This window comes from Quercus suber, unplaced genomic scaffold (assembly GCF_002906115.3).
Source record: "Quercus suber isolate HL8 unplaced genomic scaffold, Cork oak 2.0 scaffold_143, whole genome shotgun sequence".
NCBI lineage: Eukaryota > Viridiplantae > Streptophyta > Magnoliopsida > Fagales > Fagaceae > Quercus > Quercus suber.
In genome coordinates, this window is record NW_027069604.1 from 414,508 (window position 1) to 436,080 (window position 21,573).

The 21,573-nt window shown below is 33.0% G+C and overlaps 2 protein-coding genes across 2 annotated transcripts; both read right to left on the reverse strand.

Moving 5' to 3' along the window:
• Nucleotides 1-2,853: 2,853 nt before the first annotated feature.
• Nucleotides 2,854-4,562, reverse strand: LOC111992967 (uncharacterized). Its single transcript, XM_024024817.2, has one exon. The coding sequence runs from the start codon at nucleotides 4,335-4,337 to the stop codon at nucleotides 2,931-2,933; it is 1,407 nt and encodes a 468-aa protein (XP_023880585.1). The 5' UTR covers nucleotides 4,338-4,562; the 3' UTR covers nucleotides 2,854-2,930.
• Nucleotides 4,563-15,304: 10,742 nt separating this feature from the next.
• Nucleotides 15,305-19,463, reverse strand: LOC111992955 (cysteine and histidine-rich domain-containing protein RAR1). Its single transcript, XM_024024802.2, has 6 exons — nucleotides 19,178-19,463; nucleotides 18,859-18,861; nucleotides 18,651-18,733; nucleotides 16,257-16,417; nucleotides 15,723-15,955; nucleotides 15,305-15,623 (listed from the first exon to the last, which is right to left on the reverse strand). Exons 1-6 carry the CDS (start codon nucleotides 19,280-19,282, stop codon nucleotides 15,528-15,530), a joined length of 681 nt encoding a protein of 226 aa, XP_023880570.1. The 5' UTR covers nucleotides 19,283-19,463; the 3' UTR covers nucleotides 15,305-15,527.
• Between the last annotated feature and the right edge of the window lie 2,110 nt (nucleotides 19,464-21,573).

The following is a 21,573-nucleotide window of genomic DNA, read 5'->3' on the forward strand; positions in this document are numbered from 1 at the left end:
TGTTTCTCAGTTAGGGTCTTCAGGGAAGACTCAGGTCCACTCTGCCACATTTTTTAATAGAAAGTTGATCATAAACTCATAAAAAGGTAGTATAATTTTAAAAAAAATGTGTGGTTTTCTTTGTAATTGGAATAATATTATCTTTTCATCCACTACTAATATGCATCAATCATAATCTTGAGATATAGTATATATTTGTTTATTTATTTTGATAATTGAGATAACTATATATTTATTTTGTTGTTACTATTGAACAAAAAGATAAAAATTGAATAATGAACAACCAGCTTTGCCAACACAGCTTTTTTTTTTTTTTTTTTTTTTGGGATGAATCAAGACTATTAAACAACAATTAAACAAATACAACGAGCTTCCTTCCTGATAACATCATCAAAACAGGAAGGACAACTACCCAACACAAAAGAACCAAAAACTTTAACTTGGCCTGGTTTCCATTTTGGGTAGATAGCTCGTGATTCTGCTTCTGTAAACTGCAATCAATCAAAGTTCAGAGCTGCTGATTCTGCAACAAAATCTTATTGCACAATGTTAGTTTCTACTCTGATTTCTCATTGTTTTAATTGTTGACTTTGTTTTTGTTTATTCTTTTTAACTGGATATGAAATAGAGTATGAAAGAATACTAAAACCATATTTTGTGTTTGAGCAAATTACACGTATCCCAGTTGTCAAATTATAGTCACAAGTAAAAAATTTTATACTAGTTTATGCAGGGAGGGAGAAATTATGTGCTTGTTTAATGAGTGTCAGTGTGTGCAACTCACTACTCAGCAACAAGAACAGAAAGTAAAAATTCTGGGGAGGGTAACACTAACACACTTGTTATATTGAGAGAATTCTACAATACTTTTGTGGGATTTTAGGATGCCATCAATTATGTTATTCGTGACCCAGAATTTATGTGGGTGTGGTTAAGTGGTGTATGCAATATTGCTGAATCAGTTTTGTTTTTCATGAACATTCACTTATTTCCCAGAAGAGGAAAATCCCATCTTCAAAAAACATCCATGTATGTTCTTTTGACCAACATATGGCTGTCTTCTAAGTGTGTATCGTTACCCGGATAAGAGAAGTGATAGAATATCTAATGTAAGATATCAGTAATAGATACATGAATTCAAACTTCTAGGAATGAGTTAGTGAGTGAAGTTTAGAGATTCCTTTAGTGGATTTGAGGTTTAGGACAATCTTGTCAATATAAAGTACAATTGTAAGAAAAAGAAGTTAACTGAATTTGAGGTTTAGGACTCCCTATTGGAATGAATTAAGCTGATATTCTTGTTTCAGAGCACTTTTTAGTGAGATCAAGGATGCATAAATGTGGGTTTCATTTTTTCCCCACCCAATCACTTTCTCTTTTTCTCCTTTTATGATCTCCCATTACTTTTGATATTCAAGGAGGCTACGGTCGCTGATCACTTTTATAGAAATTCAATTGAACTGTGAGGAAGGCCTCAAAGAATGCACCATTGAAAGATCCCTACTGTCTTCCTTTGGTTTTGTCTTCATTTTTTCACTTCTTTTCCTTTTGAGTTATTTCATCAAATCGCTATAAGGTTGGCAAGAGTATAGTTCCCATCTATAAAGTTTGTATCACTAATTCCCTTTTCTGACAAATAAACCTTCATCTGAAGGAAGGGGAGAACTATTAATTGGCTGCTATGTCCTGTGATATATGTACTTCTATGTTTCACTCTTGAGACCACCACATTCTCTACTCAAAGTGTGCATTTCTCTTTAAGAATCTAGTGTGAATGAATGGACTTCAATCACCAGTAACCTTGCATAACGTATTTTGTCAATACAAGCAAGAAAGCTAGGGAAGACGGTAAGTGTTTGTGGGTGTGAAGAAACTAATCAAAAGAAAAGAAATCAATGGTTATCTTCAAAAGGTTATGTTAAATGAGGACTAGGATATAGCAATTGACAACCTTAACATTCATGTTTATGATATATTTTGCTATTCCTCTTCAAGCTTCAAGAAATCAATATTTTGCTATTCCTTTTATCAAATTGCCACTTGGATTTCCTCATTCCACCACCAAGTCTCTTTAGTTGGTAGCTCACTCATCGTTTAGATTCTTCATATACTTCTTAACCGCTCTTTTAATACAACTAGCCATTTCATTCAAAATCTTATTAAATTTTTCTTAGTTTTATGAAGTTTGAAATGGTTGGTCAAGTCTTATGACTGCTGCATTAAAGAGGAGCAGTTTGATTCGACTTTAGGGCGGCATATGGGCAAGGGAAGGCAAAAAAGATGGAATGAAATGAGATAAACATGATGGCCTAGAGGTAAGGTGGAAATGGCCCTAGATGGAGTTGTCAGCCAATTGCAGATTAATTGGTCGACTTCAAATAGTTATGACAGAAGACTTTGTTGAGTTTATGAGTGATGTGGTGCCTGTGGCATTGTTAAAACTTAAAACCATAGTGCTCTATAAAGGCTCGTTGGTCATTTTGGAGCCTTCATAGTTGGAAAGTCATCACAACTGATAACTAGAATCATTTTATGACACTTTGGACTTTCATTCTGTCAAAACTCTAAGCTTCAGACAAATTTTGCTAGTTTTTGGAGCCTTCGTGGTAGGAAAGTCATCCCGACTGATGACTGGAATCATTTTATGATACTTGAACTTTAATTCTAGCAAAAATCAAGCTTCAAAAGAATTTTGGGTGTCACTCTGGTTGTCTTTTGAAGGTATACTGGTGCCATGTTCCAATTATGGAGTGGTGTTTTTAAAATTTTCAGAACACATGGAAATGGAGTAAAGCTAGTGGGATAGTGTAGTAAGTAATGGAATTTCAAACGCTGAACTTTTGTGTTATGATCTTATAGTGAACAATAGTTTGATTGAAGTATTGAAAATCTTTTGATAGATAGTTATACACTGACATGGTAATAATGCTCTATACATTTATCTTACATTTATCTGCCCATCTCCTAAACTTTCTTATGTTACTGCCTTCTGAAACTGCCAATCCAATCCCACTCCTTCCTCCACACCCAACGCCTACATAATACAATCTCCATTTATCTACATTACCCTTCATCTGAATCAGACATGGGGATCCCACTCCTTTGTTATCCCATCCATCTTCTTCCGAAGGCTTAAGAACAGGGTCTTCTTGAAGTCTCTTCCAATTCTTCAGCCCATCTGGGGATACTGCAAGCCCAATACACCTTATTCCATCTGCAGAAACTCCCTCATATGCCATCAAATAGTTTCCTTCTTTGCAGTTTCTCACCACACAAGCATTCTTGACCCCAAGCTCATCAAAAGAACCTTTTGCTCCCCCTCCAATGATCTTCCCCAGTTTCACCCATCTGATTCCATCTCTGGATCTTGCAATTCCTAGAGCATATTGTCCATTTTCCACATCATATGAATGATAATACATCCTGAAGTCATTGTTGCTGTGCACTACAACGTGAGGTGCAGCAATAAACAAAGAATCCCATTCCTTGTCTGATCCCACATCTAACAAAGCTCCACTGTGATGGTCCCCTTCAATTCTGGCCCAGTGCCTGCCATCTTGACTACATGCCAGCCCTGGCAGTGACTTGAAAATTTTGCCAATTTTATGACTTTTGTCTTTCTTGTCGTCTTCACCATGGATTCTTTCTGGGTTCTGTAAAATGTTTGGAGCTCCTGGTAAGTTAACTTCTTCAGAACTATATCCTGTGTAATAAAGCCAGTAAACAGCGCTGTACATTTGGCTGCACAAAATAACCATCTCAGAAGGCCTGATACTATGTGTGTCAAAAGCCCACCAATTCTTGCTGCAATTCATCACCAAACTTGCATCCTCGGATGATCTAACATGCTCTTCTTCTCTATCCCAATGGATTCCGTCGCTTGAAACTGCTAATCCTATGGATTCGGAAGTCTTGTTAATATCAGACCTTCCATGGTACCACATGTACCACCTTTCCTCATTGTCTCCAAGGTATCTTTTCACAACTGGTGAGCCAATCTCTGCACTATCCCAGCAGTTTTTGGGACCCAAGTCATGCACCAGACCTCTAGAATAAGTAGATGCTAGTGCTTGATTTGGTGTAGTAATTGCCAAATGTTGAGATTTTGAACTTGAATCTCGTTCAATGGCAGGATTCTTATTTGTTGCATTGTTGCTGTCAATGCCTGGTTTTGTGGAGCACCGAGTGAGAAAGAAGATGCTGTTTTTAAAGTTAGGACATGGACCTCTTTGGTGGCCTGAAAGCCTGCTACATGAAGATGTGCCAGAGGCATAGAGAGCAGGTGTTTGTTGAGTAGAAGGCCATAAAGTTTGGTTTAGATATGTTGTGTTCAGCATTCTTCCTGTAGAATACTATGCTACTGCTGCTGTGTCTATAAACAGGTGGGCAAAAAGAAATTGGATTGATATGAAAGGAAGCATCAGATACAAATTAAGCGGTGCCACATTCATATGGATTTTATATGAAGAAAGGAATATCAGTTTGGGCTATTTGAGAATTTACCCCAAGATTTTCTGTATCTGTAAATAGATCCTTTCATAATGTGAATTTATTCAAATACATCATTGTGCCCTCCGGAGCTTGCACGAGATTACTTGTTAACCCATTTTAAATTCAAAGTATATAGGGTTAGGAAACAAACACGAATACGGATACGAGTATGGGTATGGGTTCGACACAACATTTTCTAAAAAAATAGGACACAGATTTGGCAGGACATGTCTATTGAATAATTATTAAATATATTTTTAGTTATATTTTCTATATATTGTTAAACATTCATATTTTTTTATAAATGTTAAGTATATATTAATTTAAGAGTAATAATGGATAATAAAGTGTATCCAAACTATTAAATGATGTTTAAAAATCAAATACAAACAAAAAATAAGAATATTTATTATTTTTCATATGCACTGTTGTTTTTTTTTATTTTTGGCTCTAAAATAGAATCCCACTCTAACCTAATTTAAACTTCGTTTGGGAGAAGGGTATGAAGTGGAATGAAATGAATATTTTTAGAATATTATTTCCTCCCCTTGTTTGAGAGTTTTAATGAAGGGAATGAAATATTCATTCCCTTATAAGAGAGTTTAAGGGGGAGAGAATGTAATAGTTAGGAGGGAACGCTTATTCTTTTATTTTTGCTTGAAACCTCAAATTTTTGTTCCCCAAAATTGGGAGGAATGGGATGGAATGAATTTAGGTTTAATGAAATTTTTGTTAAAACTCATTAAAAAAAAACCCTTTAATATCAGCCGTAAAAAATTTATAAAAAAAAAAAAAAAAAAAAAAAAGCCTATCATTTTCGCACCCTACTGCTCACGTTGTTATGCCCGTTTTCTGCAAAGCGAAGCTGCTGCTATTCATCAAATTTTCGGTGAGACACCTATTGTCTGCCAGTCTTTCTTTTTCTTTGTCTGTCATTCTTTGCAATTTTCGGTTACTGCTTACAAGTCTTTTTTTTTTTTTTTGGTTCTTTGTCTGCTAGTTTTTTATATTGACTACAAATATTAGGTGGGTTTTTCAAGTCTTACTTTGTCTTTTCTAGCCATGAGGAGGTGGGTTTTTCAAGTCTTACTTTGTCTTTTCTAGCCATGAGGATTCTGCCACGAAGAGTGATATATATTGTCTTTTATATTACTTTGTGTGTAGTATTTTATATTGGCAGAGTGAGATTTCTTGGCTAACTTTAGATTTTCTTTATATGTGTGTGAAGCTTGAACCGTGACCCTTATTCTCACACATTTTTTAAGTATTTATATTTGTGGAATGACCATCACACTAATTGTGTGTAGTGGTATATGCATTGTTGCTATTAAAACATGATTTTTTTTTTTTTTTGGTGAAAAGGTATTCAATTCATCTTGTTCTCATGTTCCAGTTGTGTTCCACAATTTTTTTTTTTATTATAAATGAGAGAACTGGGATACACATGCAAAAGTGTCTCAAGCGTGTCGAGTATTTGACATGGGTACAACACCCTAAATGAAGTGTCTGTGCTTCATAGATATAGGGTAAATAATATTCTTTAATTTGTTTGTTTCAACATTCAACATTAGCATTTTCTAGAAAATGAATTATTTTCCAAAAAGTATTTTCTAGAAAACTATTTCATTTTTTTTAGGTTTGGTAGTGACCTTAAAATGAGTTGGAAAATTAGCTCTTGACTTCTCTTATTTAGTTTTGCGTGATATAAAGTAGTTTTCTAGAAAATTTCAGTGGAAAACAACTCTATTTTATGCTAAGATAAAGAAGGGAACTATGGAAGTTAAAAGATTATTTTCCTTTGACTCATTTTTTTCCCCCTAATACTACCAAATACGAAAAAAAAAAAATGTAGAAAACAATCTTCACATAAGGTTTTCTATTAAAACAAACGAAGCTTTGGGTAAATTGCATCTTCAATATGAGATCACTTGATAAGCATGTGAAAATTAAGGTTTGATAGGATGGAAAATTTGGTAATTGAGAATGTGGGATGTTTCAACTAATCTCATAATTTAGGGGTATGATTGCTCAAATTTATAGTTTAGAGGGACGTTGCAAATACCCTAGGGTTGGAAAGTGAAGTGCCATTTTAACATTGTACAAAGGGCAAATATTGTAGAAAGTTTAGATTATGTGAAGTTATTCGAAAATTCCAAATGCTTGGGGTTTATTCTGAAATAGAAGACATTCACCTGTATGTCTAGGAAAAACACAATTCCAAAAATTTGTCAATCTCTCCCCTTGTACTTCTCCTCCTATCTACTTTTCTTCTCTTCCCCTATTTTTCCCCAATTGATAATATTGGTTGCTTCTACCTGTCAAATGTCCAAGGCAAGACCTGAGTTTGGGTTGACTCTATTAGATCAGTCTGTTTAGTTGAAATATAATATTGTTAACAAGATGTTTTGCTTGGTATGAAAATCGTTTCACATGTCTTTAGACCTCGTGTGAACTAATAGCACCAATATGAGCTTGATTTTTCTTCTCTCTTCCCTTTTTTCTGTAGTAAGAGAAGAAACTCATTGTATAATGCTGAAGAGAGACAACAAAATTTGAAGAGGACAAGATATACAAAGAGATCACATATTCACATGCCATGTCTTGTTGTCCTCTTCATGTCAACGTTTCTAGAGTACTGGACATTTACAACTAGAAATAACTCAATTCATGATCTTTCTTGACAAGATTTAGTCTCTCTTTGAAACCAGTTACTCTGGACCAGATGTGCTTGCACACGTTTTTTGAGTGGAAATGATATAATCCTCACATCAAACTTTTCTTGGCCTTGCACTCTTCTAATGAACCCTTGACTTAGGGTTGAGGAATGATGTTCAAACTTCAACCTAACTTTCATAAATAAAGCTATGGAAGGATGGGTAAAGAACTTATTGATTGAGATTGTCGATATCCAAAAGATTTGTGCTCCTGTAACACGACTTGATGGCCACGGCAAATATTAGTCTACCTCACGGTTTATATAATGTACGACATGCTTGTGAAATCTGTTATGTTATATCCACGTTTCATTTGTCACAAAAGAATATCCCTTGACTCTTCAATTTTATAGGCAGGAATTGCTCTTACAAACTGTTAAAATGTGAACATGTGATTAATAACATGTGATTAATGCTTAACAATAAAAGTAGCATAAGCGTCGGTGTAGACACCTTATTTTGTTATAGTTTTTAGCCGAAGTTCTTAGCTCCAATGACGAAGAATCAAATCGTTATCAAAATGATTAGCATACTTTATGGCCTAAAATCCCAAATTGTGACCTACACAACCCAAGTTTTGGCCCAAAATCCTTTTTCTAGGCCGATTGCAAAACTGTCCAGATCGGCTAACATTAGGAATTGGTTGCCATGGTTTGGAAAGATAGTGATCATAAATGAGAATTAAATCATTTGCCAACTATTTCATAAGTCATATTTTGGAAGATAGTGATATTAAGAAATTAATTTGATTTGAAGTTGAGAATGGAATTTGGCAAGTAATAAAAGATGATTGGGGTGTTAAATGCTAAGATTGAGTCATGCTCTTGAATTAGGAAGGAAAAAGTGGTCATAGTTTTAATTGAGGTAATGTGCAATAAATGGGTGTGTATCTCTAAATAAGTCAAGGTTTAGTTTGAATTTAAATTCATACCTTTTTTTAAAGAGTTCAAAGGATGGGGTGTAAAACTCATTTTTATACAATTCAATAAGAAATTGTTACATTAGCATTTTACTTAAAATTCAATACATTCTACCACACTTCATAACATCTCAATAAACTCTCAATTTGGTTGGATTTATATATGAGTATTAGAATTGATTGAGTGTGGTTGTATTTATTCATAAATATGTGATAAGGTGATGTGACATATTGGGCTTGGAAGGGTAAAACATGAGTTTTACATCACATCCTTATTGAATTTAATCTCTAATTTGAATATTTTGTTCTTTTATTTTAGAAACAAACATACATGCACAAGGGAGAGGGAAATGGGTTCTAACACAAAGGCACACCACAACTCCACTCAAAATGCATTTGATCCTAAACTTTAAACACTTGGATTTTCTGAATTAAATGCCTAATAGGGATTAGTCACATACTTAAGATAAATTCAAAATTTCATGATCAATTCTTTCCTTCTACAGTGTGCTTAATTAATTGTCATGTGTCTAACTACTGGTTGCGTGCTAGCATTGATGTTCACATGTTTAATTAATTCTCACATGCTTCACATTGCTTAAGAGAGTGTATTGTGTGTAATATAACTTGTCTCACCATCCCTTAAAAGTTACAATGACTTTTGAGTGGAGTTGTGGTGTGTTTTTGTGTTAGAACCTCTTTTTCTCTCCCTTGTGTGTGTGTGTTTGTTTCTCAAAAAAAAAAAAAAAAAAAAAAAAAAACTCACATGCTTTATTAATTGTTACATGTTTAGAAAGAAGATGCTGTTTTTAAAGTTAGGACATGGACCTCTTTGGTGGCCTGAAAGCCTGCTACATGAAGATGTGCCAGAGGCATAGAGAGCAGGTGTTTGTTGAGTAGAAGGCCATAAAGTTTGGTTTAGATATGTTGTGTTCAGCATTCTTCCTGTAGAATACTATGCTACTGCTGCTGTGTCTATAAACAGGTGGGCAAAAAGAAATTGGATTGATATGAAAGGAAGCATCAGATACAAATTAAGCGGTGCCACATTCATATGGATTTTATATGAAGAAAGGAATATCAGTTTGGGCTATTTGAGAATTTACCCCAAGATTTTCTGTATCTGTAAATAGATCCTTTCATAATGTGAATTTATTCAAATACATCATTGTGACCTCCGGAGCTTGCACGAGATTACTTGTTAACCCATTTTAAATTCAAAGTATATAGGTTTAGGAAACAAACACGGATACGAGTATGGGTATGGGTTCGACACAACATTTTCTAAAAATATAGGACACAGATTTGGCAAGACATGTCTATTGAATAATTATTAAATATATTTTTAGTTATATTTTCTATATATTGTTAAACATTTATATTTTTTTATAAATGTTAAGTATATATTAATTTAAGAGTAATAATGGATAATAAAGTGTATCCAAACTATTAAATGATGTTTAGAAATCAAATACAAACCAAAAATAAGAATACTTATTATTTTTCATATGCACTGTTGTTTTTTTTTTTTTTGGCTTTAAAAGAGAATCCTACTCTAACCTAATTTAAACTTCGTTTGGAAGGAGGGTATGAAGTGGAATGAAATGAATATTTTTAGAATATTATTTCCTCCCATTGTTTGAGAGTTTTAATGGAGGGAATGAAATATCCATTCCCTTGTAAGAAAGTTTAAGGGAGAGAGAATGTAATAGTTAGGAGGGAACGCTCATTCTTCTATTTTTCCTTGAAACCTCAAATTTTTGTTCCCCAAAATTGGGAGGAATAGGATAGAATGGATTTAGGTTTAATGAAATTTTTGTTAAAACTCCTAAAAAAAAAAACCCTTTAATATCAGCCGTAAATTTTTTTTTTTTAAAAAGGCCTATCATTTTCGCACCCTACTGATCACGTTGTTATGCCCGTTTTCTGCAAAGCGAAGCTGCTGCTATTCATCAAATTTTCGGTGAGACACCTATTGTCTGCCAGTCTTTCTTTTTCTTTGTCTGTCATTCTTTGCAATTTTCGGTTACTGCTTACAAGTCTTTTTTTTTTTTTTTGTTCTTTGTCTGCTAGTTTTTTATATTGACTACAAATATTAGGTGGGTTTTTCAAGTCTTACTTTGTCTTTTCCAACCATGAGGATTCTGCCATGAAGAGTGATATATATTGTCTTTTATATTACTTTGAGTGTAGTATTTTATATTGGCAGAGTGAGATTTCTTGGCTAACTTTAGATTTTCTTTATATGTGTGTAAAGTTCATTTCTAAAGATTTGAACTGTGGCCTTTATTCCCTCACATTTTTCAAGTATTTATATTTGTGGAATGACCATCATACCAATGGTGCGTAATGGTATATGCACTGTTGCTATTAAAACATGATTTTTTTTTTTTTGGTGAAAAGGTATTCAATTCATCTTGTTCTCATGTTCCAATTGTGTTCCACAATTTTTTTTATATTATAAAATGATGGAACTGGGACAAACATGCAAAAGTGTCTCAGGCGTGTCGAGTGTTTGACATGGGTACAATACCCTAAATGAAGTGTCTGTGCTTCATAGATATAGGGTAAATAATATTCTTTAATTTGTTTGTTTCAACTTTCAACATTAGCATTTTCTAGAAAATAAATTATTTTCCAAAAAATATTTTCTAGAAAACTATTTCATTTTTTTTAGGTTTGGTAGTGACCTTAAAATGAGTTGGAAAATTAGCTCTTGACTTCTCTTATTTAGTTTCGCGTGATATAAAGTATTTTTCTAGAAAATTTAAGTGGAAAACAACTCTATTTTATGCTAAGATAAAGAAGGGAACTATGGAAGTTAAAAGATTATTTTCCTTTGACTCATTTTTTTCCCCCTAATACTACCAAATACAAAAAAAAAAAAAAAAAAATGTAGAAAACAATCTTCACATAAGGTTTTTTATTGAAACAAACGAAGCTTTGGGTAAATTGCATCTTCAATATGAGATCACTTGATAAGCATGTGAAAATTAAGGTTTGATAGGATGGAAAATTTGGTAATTGAGAATGTGGGATGTTTCAACTAATCTCATAATTTAGGGGTATGATTGCTTAAATTTATAGTTTAGAGGGACGTTGCAAATACCCTAGGGTTGGAAAGTGAAGTGCCATTTTAACATTGTACAAAGGGCAAATATTGTAGAAAGTTTAGATTATGTGAAGTTATTCGAAAATTCCAAATGCTTGGGGTTTATTCTGAAATAGAAGACATTCACCTGTATGTTTAGGAAAAACACAATTCCAAAAATTTGTCAATCTCTCTCCTTGTACTTCTCCTCCTATCTACTTTTCTTCTCTTCCCCCTATTTTTCCCCTATTGATTATATTGGTTGCTTCTACCTGTCAAATGTCCAAGGCAAGACCTGAGTTTGGGTTGACTCAATTAGATCAGTCTGTTTAGTTGAAATATAATATTGTTAACAAGATGTTTTGCTTGGTATGAAAATCGTTTCACATGTCTTTAGACCTCGTGTGAACTAATAGCACCAATATCAGCTTGATTTTTCCTCTCTCTTCCCTTTTTTTCTGTAATAAGAGAAGAAACTCGTTGTAGAAAAACAAACGAAGCTTTGGGTAAATTGCATCTTCAATATGAGATCACTTGATAAGCATGTGAAAATTAAGGTTTGATAGGATGGAAAATTTGGTAATTGAGAATGTGGGATGTTTCAACTAATCTCATAATTTAGGGGTATGATTGCTTAAATTTATAGTTTAGAGGGACGTTGCAAATACCCTAGGGTTGGAAAGTGAAGTGCCATTTTAACATTGTACAAAGGGCAAATATTGTAGAAAGTTTAGATTATGTGAAGTTATTCGAAAATTCCAAATGCTTGGGGTTTATTCTGAAATAGAAGACATTCACCTGTATGTTTAGGAAAAACACAATTCCAAAAATTTGTCAATCTCTCTCCTTGTACTTCTCCTCCTATCTACTTTTCTTCTCTTCCCCCTATTTTTCCCCTATTGATTATATTGGTTGCTTCTACCTGTCAAATGTCCAAGGCAAGACCTGAGTTTGGGTTGACTCAATTAGATCAGTCTGTTTAGTTGAAATATAATATTGTTAACAAGATGTTTTGCTTGGTATGAAAATCGTTTCACATGTCTTTAGACCTCGTGTGAACTAATAGCACCAATATCAGCTTGATTTTTCCTCTCTCTTCCCTTTTTTTCTGTAATAAGAGAAGAAACTCGTTGTAGAATGCTGAAGAGAGACAACAAAATTTGAAGAGGACAAGATATAGAAGGAGATCACATATTCACATGCTATGTCTTGTTGTCCTCTTCATGTCAACGTTTCTAGAGTACTGGACATTTACAACTAGAAATAACTCAATTCATGATCTTTCTTGACAAGATTTAGTCTCTCTTTGAAACCAGTTACTCTGGACCAGATGTGCTTGCACACGTTTTTTGAGTGGAAATGATATAATCCTCACATCAAACTTTTCTGGGCCTTGTAATCTTCTAATGAACCCTTGACTTAGGGTTGAGGAATGATGTTCAAACTTCAACCTAACTTTCATAAATAAAGCTATGGAAGGATGGGTAAAGAACTTATTGATTGAGATTGTCGATATTCAAAACATTTGTACTCCTGTAACACGACTTGATGGCCACGGCAAATATTAGTCTACCTCACGGTTTATATAATGTACGATATGCTTGTGAAATCTGTTATGTTATATCCACGTTTCATTTGTCACAAAAGAATATCCCTTGACTCTTCAATTTTAGAGGCAGGAATTGCTCTTACAAACTGTTAAAATGTTAACATGTGATTAATAACATGTGATTAATGCTTAACAATAAAAGTAGCATAAGCGTCGGTGTAGACACCTTATTTTGTTATAGTTTTTAGCTGAAGTTTTTAGCTCCAATGACGAAGAATCAAATCGTTATCAAAATGATTAGCATACTTTATGGCCTAAAATCCCAATTTGTGACCTACACAACCCAAATTTTGGCCCAAAATCCTTTTTCTAGGCCGATTGCAAAACTGTCCAGATCGGCTAACATTAGGAATTGGTTGCCATGGTTTGGAAAGATAGTGATCATAAATGAGAATTAAATCATTTGCCAACTATTTCATAAGTCATATTTTGGAAGATAGTGATATTTAGAAATTAATTTGATTTGAAGTTGAGAATGGAATTTGGCAAGTAATAAAAGATGCTCTTGAATTAGGAAGGAAAAAGTGGTCATAGTTTTAATTGAGGTAATATGCAATAAATGGGTGTGTATCTCTAAATAAGTCAAGGTTTAGTTTGAATTTAAACTCATACCTTTTTTTAAAGAGTTCAAAGGATGGGGTGTAAAACTCATTTTTATACCATTCAATAAGAGATTGATACATTAGCATTTTACTTAAAATTTGATACATTCTATCACACTTCATAACATCTCAATAAACTCCCAATTTAGTTGGATTTATATATGGGTATTAGAATTGATTGAGTGTGGTTGTATTTATTCTTAAATATGTGATAAGGTGATGTGGCATATTAGGATTGGAGGGGTAAAACATGAGTTTTACATCACATATTGAATTTAATCTCTAATTTGAATCTTTTTTTCTTTTTCTTTTTAGAAACAAACATACATGCACAAGGGAGAGGGAAAGCAGTTCTAACATAAAAACACACCACAACTTCACTCAAAATGCATTTGATCCTAAACTTTAAACACTTGGATTTTCTGAATTAAATGCCTAATAGGGATTAGTCACATACTTAAGATAAATTCAAAATTTCATGATCAATTCTTTCCTTCTACGGTGTGCTTAATTAATTGTCATGTGTCCAACTACTAGTTGCATGCTAGCATTGATGTTCACATGTTTAATTAATTCTCACATGCTTCACATTGCTTAAGAGAGTGTATTCTGTGTAATATAACTTGTCTTACCATCCCTTAAAAGTTACAATGACTTTTGAGTGGAGTTGTGGTGTGCTTTTGTGTTAGAACTTCTTTTTCTCTCCCTTGTGTGTGTGTGTTTTTTTCTCAAAAAAAAAAAAATCACATGCTTTATTAATTGTTACGTGTTTGATTAACTATCACTTGTTTTAATTAATAGTTGCGTGCTCAACTAATTGCTACATCCTTGATCCACTAGAACATGTTTAGTTAATGGTTGCATCAAGCATATAAGACAAGCTTACATGCTTTGATGATCACATGTCCGACTTGATGCTTACATGTGTATATATTTACATATTCACATACTTAGATGTTAATATGTTTTGATGTTTGTATGCTCACTTATTCATATCCTTACATGTTCACATGCTTGGATGTTCATACGCATACATGCCTAAAAACTCACATGCCCGCATGCTTAGATGTTTGTGTGCTCATATGCTTGCTTGACTCTCACGTCCCTTACTATACTTAATGAATTCTCTTGACGCACGACCCATAGACAAATCCTAGGATTTGGTTGCATGCTCCTGTTCATGTAAGCCCATTAGGTGAAGGCCAGTTACGGCTGGGTAGACTTGAGAGGCCCTAACATCTTTTAAAAGGAACATGTATTGTGTACCTTGCCTTTGTAACAAGGAATCGACAAGTTAAAAAGGGGTATTTATCAAACTATAATGCTATATACATAATATTTTTGTACTACTGTTTTACGACCTACTAAGGTAACATATTGTTGATTTCCAAATAAACCCACCACTAATACGATTTTACAAACTATCAAGTACAACTCTCGTCACTTTTAGCATTAAGAAAAAAAAAATTATGAAAGAGTTGATGTATCTAGCCATCTATGCTAATTGTTTGTCAACTTCGTAGGAAATATTTTAGTACAAGATTATGGTCACCATTTTTATTCTGAAGAGCAATAGTAAATTAGTAATACATCGAAAAGTCGTGGTCCTGCCAGAGTCTATAAAGGAAAATGTAGGCACCGAACTCCTTAACTTACAGTCAACATCTGTCCCTCAAAGTCCAAACCCAGTCAGCCACTCACAGCCATACTTAAAGTGGTTTCATTTTACAGTTTTTACTATTGCAGTGGTGGGGTTAATTATTGAAAGAAAAAAAAAAAACACTAAAAATAAAAAGATGAGTTGAATAAAGAAAAAGAATTTCATGCATGGTAGTTTGAAAACATTTTTTAGAAATAGTGTCACATGCATAAGACTGGTTTAGCAAATAATCTCAAAATGCCAAATTCACATTTCACATCCGAAAATATTAGAAGTGTTTTAAATTATGGAAGTTCATCACAGTTCGGAGAGGAAAAAAAAAGTAATTAGGTTCATTTTAATAGAACTGACCCCCCAGGTAAAAGAACCAAATCAACCGAAAAAACAGAAAGCAGTGACAACAGAAACAACTCATCCTTGCAGCTGGAGGCCTCTGCTTTGTTAAGATGATGGATTAGCATTATGCCATCCTTTGGTGCAAGGTGGAATGCCCATGAACTCGTCAAATTCCTTTACATGGATGTCACAACACTTCCACTGCAGTATCAAACATACAATAAAAGCATTGTTTTTAAATTTAGTTATCAATAAGGCAACACAATCATAAATAGACTTGAAAAGAATTATATATCTCACCCCTCTCATACGATCATGGAAAACAGCAGGCCCAGGATGGTGACTACATGCAGTGTCATGATTATCCTTTTCCTTGAAAGTCTTACCACAGCCAGGATTTTTGCATGTTTGGGGTTGATTAATATCAACAACCTTCTTTGCAGGAGCAGGAGAGCTCTGAACATTTATGTTGGTAGGTGCAGATGTGTCCATAGTGTTATCTATTTTTGAATTTGTCACTTTAGCCTGTGAACCTAGAAAAGACAGACTTGCTTCAGCTTAGAGAGAATAAATTATTCCTATAGTAGTGGGGAAGCTAAGCAATAAAGTACCTTGAAACAGGAATTCAACAACTATTAATATGCTAAACTAAAAGGATATTATTTTGCTTGATATAAATGAGGTTACTTCACCATCCACCCATAATTTATGGGAGGAAAAATTCCTTAAAAATGTTGCAGATTTGTGAAACGCAATCTGGTTTGCAATACTTCATTTATATGAGAAACACAAACAACTATTAACAAACTAAACTAAAAGGATATTAAAGGTTACCATGATCAGAGCAAAAGAAACCTTGCCGGCACCTAGGGCAAGTCTCTTTTGGAGATGCATCTGTTGTAGAACTTGGAGAGGGAACAGGAACTGGATTCTTTGGACTAGGAGTTGGCTTTGTCAACACTGGCTTCTCAGTTGTGTGCTTGCCTGTCTTACATCTTCATTAATAAAAGAAAGCTTTAACAACATATACTGACATAAATATACATAGATAATTATAATTAAAGAAACCTGTCAAGAATAGATAACACTGTTTAATTAATGCAACCAGAATGAGAGCTTTGGTACCAGTATCATATATTTATCAAAAGCATAATTTGCATTGATTAGGAAAATTTTAAATGTGTGATAAAACTGGGTTATTCCTCGTGGTTATGTACTACTTCAACAGACATGACACCTTATTTAGATGAATTAGTATGTTAGGAACATGAAATAATTGTTGTAACAATTGTTGTAATCCCTTTAGTTAGTTAGTTAGTTGAGATAAGGATGAGTTAGTTAGGATTTGAGCACATGTAGCTCATTTAACACATGGTTTAATTCATAGGGCACATGTTGAATTAATTAGCCAATTATCTTAAGTCATGTGGGCCAATAAGATTAGAGCTAATCTCCTATAAATACATGATTGTAATTCAATATTAGATATCAATGAAGAATAAACCAATTTGTTAGTGCATTAGTGCATCTCTCTCTCTCTTAATCTCTCTATTTCTCTATGGAGGGTGACTACCTCGAATTAAGTCAATTTCCCTACAATCCCCATCCATTCCCTTATAATTCGCATCAATCCCCATTAGGAACCACCAGGTTCCTAACAAAGCCCTATGAATTAAACCATGTGTTAAATGAGCTACATGTGCTCAAATCCTAACTAACTCATCCTTATCTCAACTAACTAACTAACTAAAGGGATTACAACAATTGTTACAACAATTATTTCAAGTTCCTAACATAGTAGTAAAGATTTTCAATTTGAGTCCATTGTGATAACATCATGAAAGCTAGCTGTTTAAATCATGTCCTAAGCAGGCTGCTATTTTGTGCCACGTCGATGCACCTTACCTCATGTCAAAGCTTCCATCATCCCCATCCATCTCATTAATAAAAGTTTAAGTAAAGGATTATTCCAAAAGTGAAATTTTAAAGGGAACTCAAACTAATCTCCTTTCTCACTCTGAAGTCACATGCTCAACTTTGGTTGTTGACAATGAGATGAGGAAGCGAGTTCCCTTTTGGTAACATTTTAGATGAATCATCATTACAGGCTAGTCTCATTCAAAAGTTAATTCTATATGCCCCTAGCTTTCATTCCACGAAATTAAATTAGTAATGGACAAACCTACTTATCATAACGATGATAAAATATCCCCTTTAAAAAGAGGTCAACTGGGTAAGAGACAGGATTAAACTTGGGAATATCTCTTAGGCAATTGCTGCACTAAACTATTATCTTATGAGTTGTGCTACAAACAAAATAGACAAAATAAAAAAAAAAAGATAGAATTTTACGTGAACCACTCAATCGGATGGTGATATGAGTTAGTGAGGTGTCTTGATCAACACGCACATCCAATCACCAAATTGTAATGGGGATATCAATACACTATCAAGTGCCTGAAAGATGGGAATAAGAGATGTATATTTATCTCATAAATAAAATGCCAGAGAAGTTAATAGAATGGATGTGTTCAGCAGCAAACTCACTGGACATGAATTCAACGCCCACAGTAATGTTGTGATGAATACCTTGGATAAACTGAAGTACTTATGTATAACCATTTATCGCAGTTACTCTATTTCACTAGTTGACACATTGCTAGCCTTATAGGTGACACCAGACTCCAGAAGTTTTGGAGAACGAGAAAGAGGCATCTTGAGTGAATACATATTTTAACGCTAAACCATGAGTTAATGGGCCTTATAGATTTTATAAGGTCCAGCAAAGTTTTCTACATTCTTCTTCTCCTTATTTCTAAGAAAATATCAGGGGTTCTTTTTCCGACAACCTAACAGTGGAAGATGATTTTTACAAAAGGCATTATGATTCTCCACAAACATTTAACTGAACCACTGTATTCTGCATAATATACATCACAATTATCATACTATGATGTGGAGTTTTCTCCAAGATCACAAAAAAGAAGCTCACTTGAAAACAATCGCTCTCGCATTAATGACAAAATTTTAAAAATAAAATAAAATGCTTCCACTAAATGTAACAATAAGCAGTGTACATGAGACCTATCTCGTGCAAATCATGATGGAATTAAAGTACTAAGTATTTGGGTGTCAACAAAAAAATATAAATCCAAATCCAAATCCAAATTCACATCAAGCAAGATGTTTGTAAAATAAAATCTTTACTTCAAAAAACAGTGCACTTACCCTGGAATCGCCAAAAAATCGCTGAAGTCATGACTTCTCTTCTTGCAACAACTCCACTCTTTTGACCCATCATGAAATATTGGCTGGATTTAAAAAAAAAAAAAAAAAAATTTTAAGTTTGAATAATAAATATAAAAGGATACAGAGTGAAATAGATAATTAAAAAAAAAAGAAAAAAAAAAAGAAAAAAGAAAAGAGAAATACTTACTCCCTAGTTAAAAGGAATACCGCCACGAAGGAAAACCAAACCCAAGCATATGCAAGATGAAAATCTAATTAGTAAATTCAGAGGACATAGTGATATTCAATAATTAAACTTTCTAGGAGAAGAAAAAAAAATGTAACATAATTCAGCTTCCAATTTGATCTTTGAGAATATATTTAATATCTGGATACTAATAATTAAACATAGGTATTAGACTCAAATTGTCTTCCAGACTTTAAGGTATACTTTCACACACAATATATATATTAAAAAAATCACATAATTAAAAGTGGAAAAAGAAAAGAAAAATAATAGGGCATACCGAAGCATGGTATTGACAAGAACCTTCGGGGTTGTCGTCCTCGGAGAACATGGCATCGCACCCAATTCGTTGGCATCGAACCTTAGTAAAACCTTGCTGCTCCATTCTCTCTCTCTCTCTCTCTCTCTCTCTCTGTCTTTGAGGCGTTTTCTTTTTTTTTTTGGGGGTTGTAGAAGACTTTGGAAGAAGACTGAACTGAACAGAACAGAACAGACAGCTTTTGTTTTGATTCCACCGTGTGCACTTTACTTTCCTAGAACTAAACCAACTCGGTTTCCTGTGTTTAGATTCTTTTCTTCGGTTCTTTATTTATTTATAATGAAAAGTTGATTATGGTAAAAATTTAATCATAGGGATTAATATGTTTTGATTTGATTACGTGTTCCAATCACTGCCACTGATATAATTATATATCAACGGCTTCGATTAATTGGGTTTTTATTACTATTACGTTGTTTTAGTTTCGTGTCCATCACAAATTCGACTAGTCCAATTTTACGAGCTGAGCCCCGGTAAAAAAAAGGACCCAATGCCATTAAATTAAAATAAGGGATTGAGTAAAAACGTGCTATATAAATATAATAATTTCATCTTTCTACTTCTCTAACACTTTCCAATCCAATTAATAAGCAGATAACAGAACAATTTTGGGCATGTTTGGTTGTGTTATTTAATCAACAGTTTTCGTTGTTTAAATGACACCATATAATTTTTCACAACACTCTTTCAACCATGCGTATTTTCATAATATTTAAACAATATTATTAGAACAACATTACCAAACATGCCATTTGTTTCCAAGATCCACAAGGAGAAATTATTACACCTTGCCGAAATAATGTCCTCGTCCAGTTCAGTCCATTCGTTTTCACTTTAGTCTAAGTCAGTTCATTTTAGTGCACTAACCTACAAATAGGGAAAGATAGATTTGGGTTGACTGTACTTATTTTAAACCCAAATTTATTTAATAATATAGATCTCAAACTCATTCCCAATTTTATTAAATTTTAGCAATTTAATCTTAAATTTGTTCCACGTATATTTAATGAATCCAAACTCCTTTCAAACTCATTTCAAACTCATTTCAAACTCATCAATTTATTTATTTTATTTTGCTTAAAAAGAGACAACTTAATATTATTTGTTGTTAAATTCTAAAACATTATTAGAAAACATTCAATCTTTAGAGCCACTATATTTAGTCTTGAGGCATGACATATATTTAGTAATATTAATTTATAGATATTTGCAAGATTGTTAAAATTGCGATTTGGATCGTAGGATTGCATGATTTTATGATCTTATCTCACCAAAACGTTTAGGATCGCACTAGGATTATAAAAACAGAAAGATCATAGGATCATATGGGATCCTACCAAAAACATAAATTTTTGGTTTTATTTTTTTTTATGGGATAAATTTTTTGTTTTGATGAAACTTTAAAGGTTTTTATTTTTTATTTTTTTATGTTGTGATGGTATGACTTTTTATTTTATTTTTATAAAATTATGTTAATCTAAGCAAATGTTTTCTAATTTCTAGTTCACTTGTAATTAAAATGAAGGAATCCTGCTTCATTTCTAATTGAAGAATTTGATGTTGGCTTTGTTGCATTTTAAGCTCTAATGTTGTTAAATTTGTTTGATCAATATACTAATTTGTATTCTAATATTACTAAAGTATTTTTTTTATATATAATTTTATCAATTATGCTTGTACAATTGTATTTGTATATTGATTGATTGATTTTTTTGAGAATGTTCTTTAATTGTTGCTGAGTAGTATAACTTGAATAGTTGAGTGTGTAAATTGTATCTTGATGTCTTTTGCAACTTTAGTTTACAAATATATAATGTCTACATAGATGATGAAATTGATGATAATGATTAGGAATTTAGGACGGTGGTTATAAGAACTTTAGAATGGAAATAATTAAATGTTCACTTCACCTTAATATTTATCTTGCTTTTGGATTTCATATTGTAGTTAGTTAGTTTCCATTTGCTAACTTATTTTGGATTTCAAACTTGAAACTTAAAATTTGGAAAATATTTGCCATATGTTTTGATAAATATTTTGGTATTTGGTTACTAATTAAACATTTATTGAACTTTTTAGATTTACTGGGTCAAAACTTAAATATATTTATTTCGTTAGTATAGACTTAGCGATATATGACATGCAAATTATATCATTATGATGCAAATCTTAGTTTTTTTATAGATGAATTTATAATTTACGTGATTATTTAACATACAAAGTTATTATCAATGTGTTTTTTGCCTTAAATTTGAAAATATGTAGGATCTTACGATTCACGGTGCGATCCTACGATTTACGATCCCGCCTACCTTTAACGATCTTACGTCAGATCCTGATTTTGACAACCTTAGATA

What these genes read in the sequence shown, in the direction of transcription:
- LOC111992955 (XM_024024802.2), bottom strand. Translation starts at nt 19,282, where the DNA reads ATGGAGCAGCAAGGTTTTACTAAGGTTCGATGCCAACGAATTGGGTGC. An exon ending in GATTTTTTGGCGATTCCAGG is followed by an intron (nt 16,418 to 18,650) that starts GTAAGTGCACTG and finishes TTATTAATGAAG; the next exon opens with ATGTAAGACAGGCAAGCACA. An exon ending in TCCATGATCGTATGAGAGGG is followed by an intron (nt 15,624 to 15,722) that starts GTGAGATATATA and finishes TTGATACTGCAG; the next exon opens with TGGAAGTGTTGTGACATCCA.
- LOC111992967 (XM_024024817.2), bottom strand. Translation starts at nt 4,337, where the DNA reads ATGCTGAACACAACATATCTAAACCAAACTTTATGGCCTTCTACTCAA.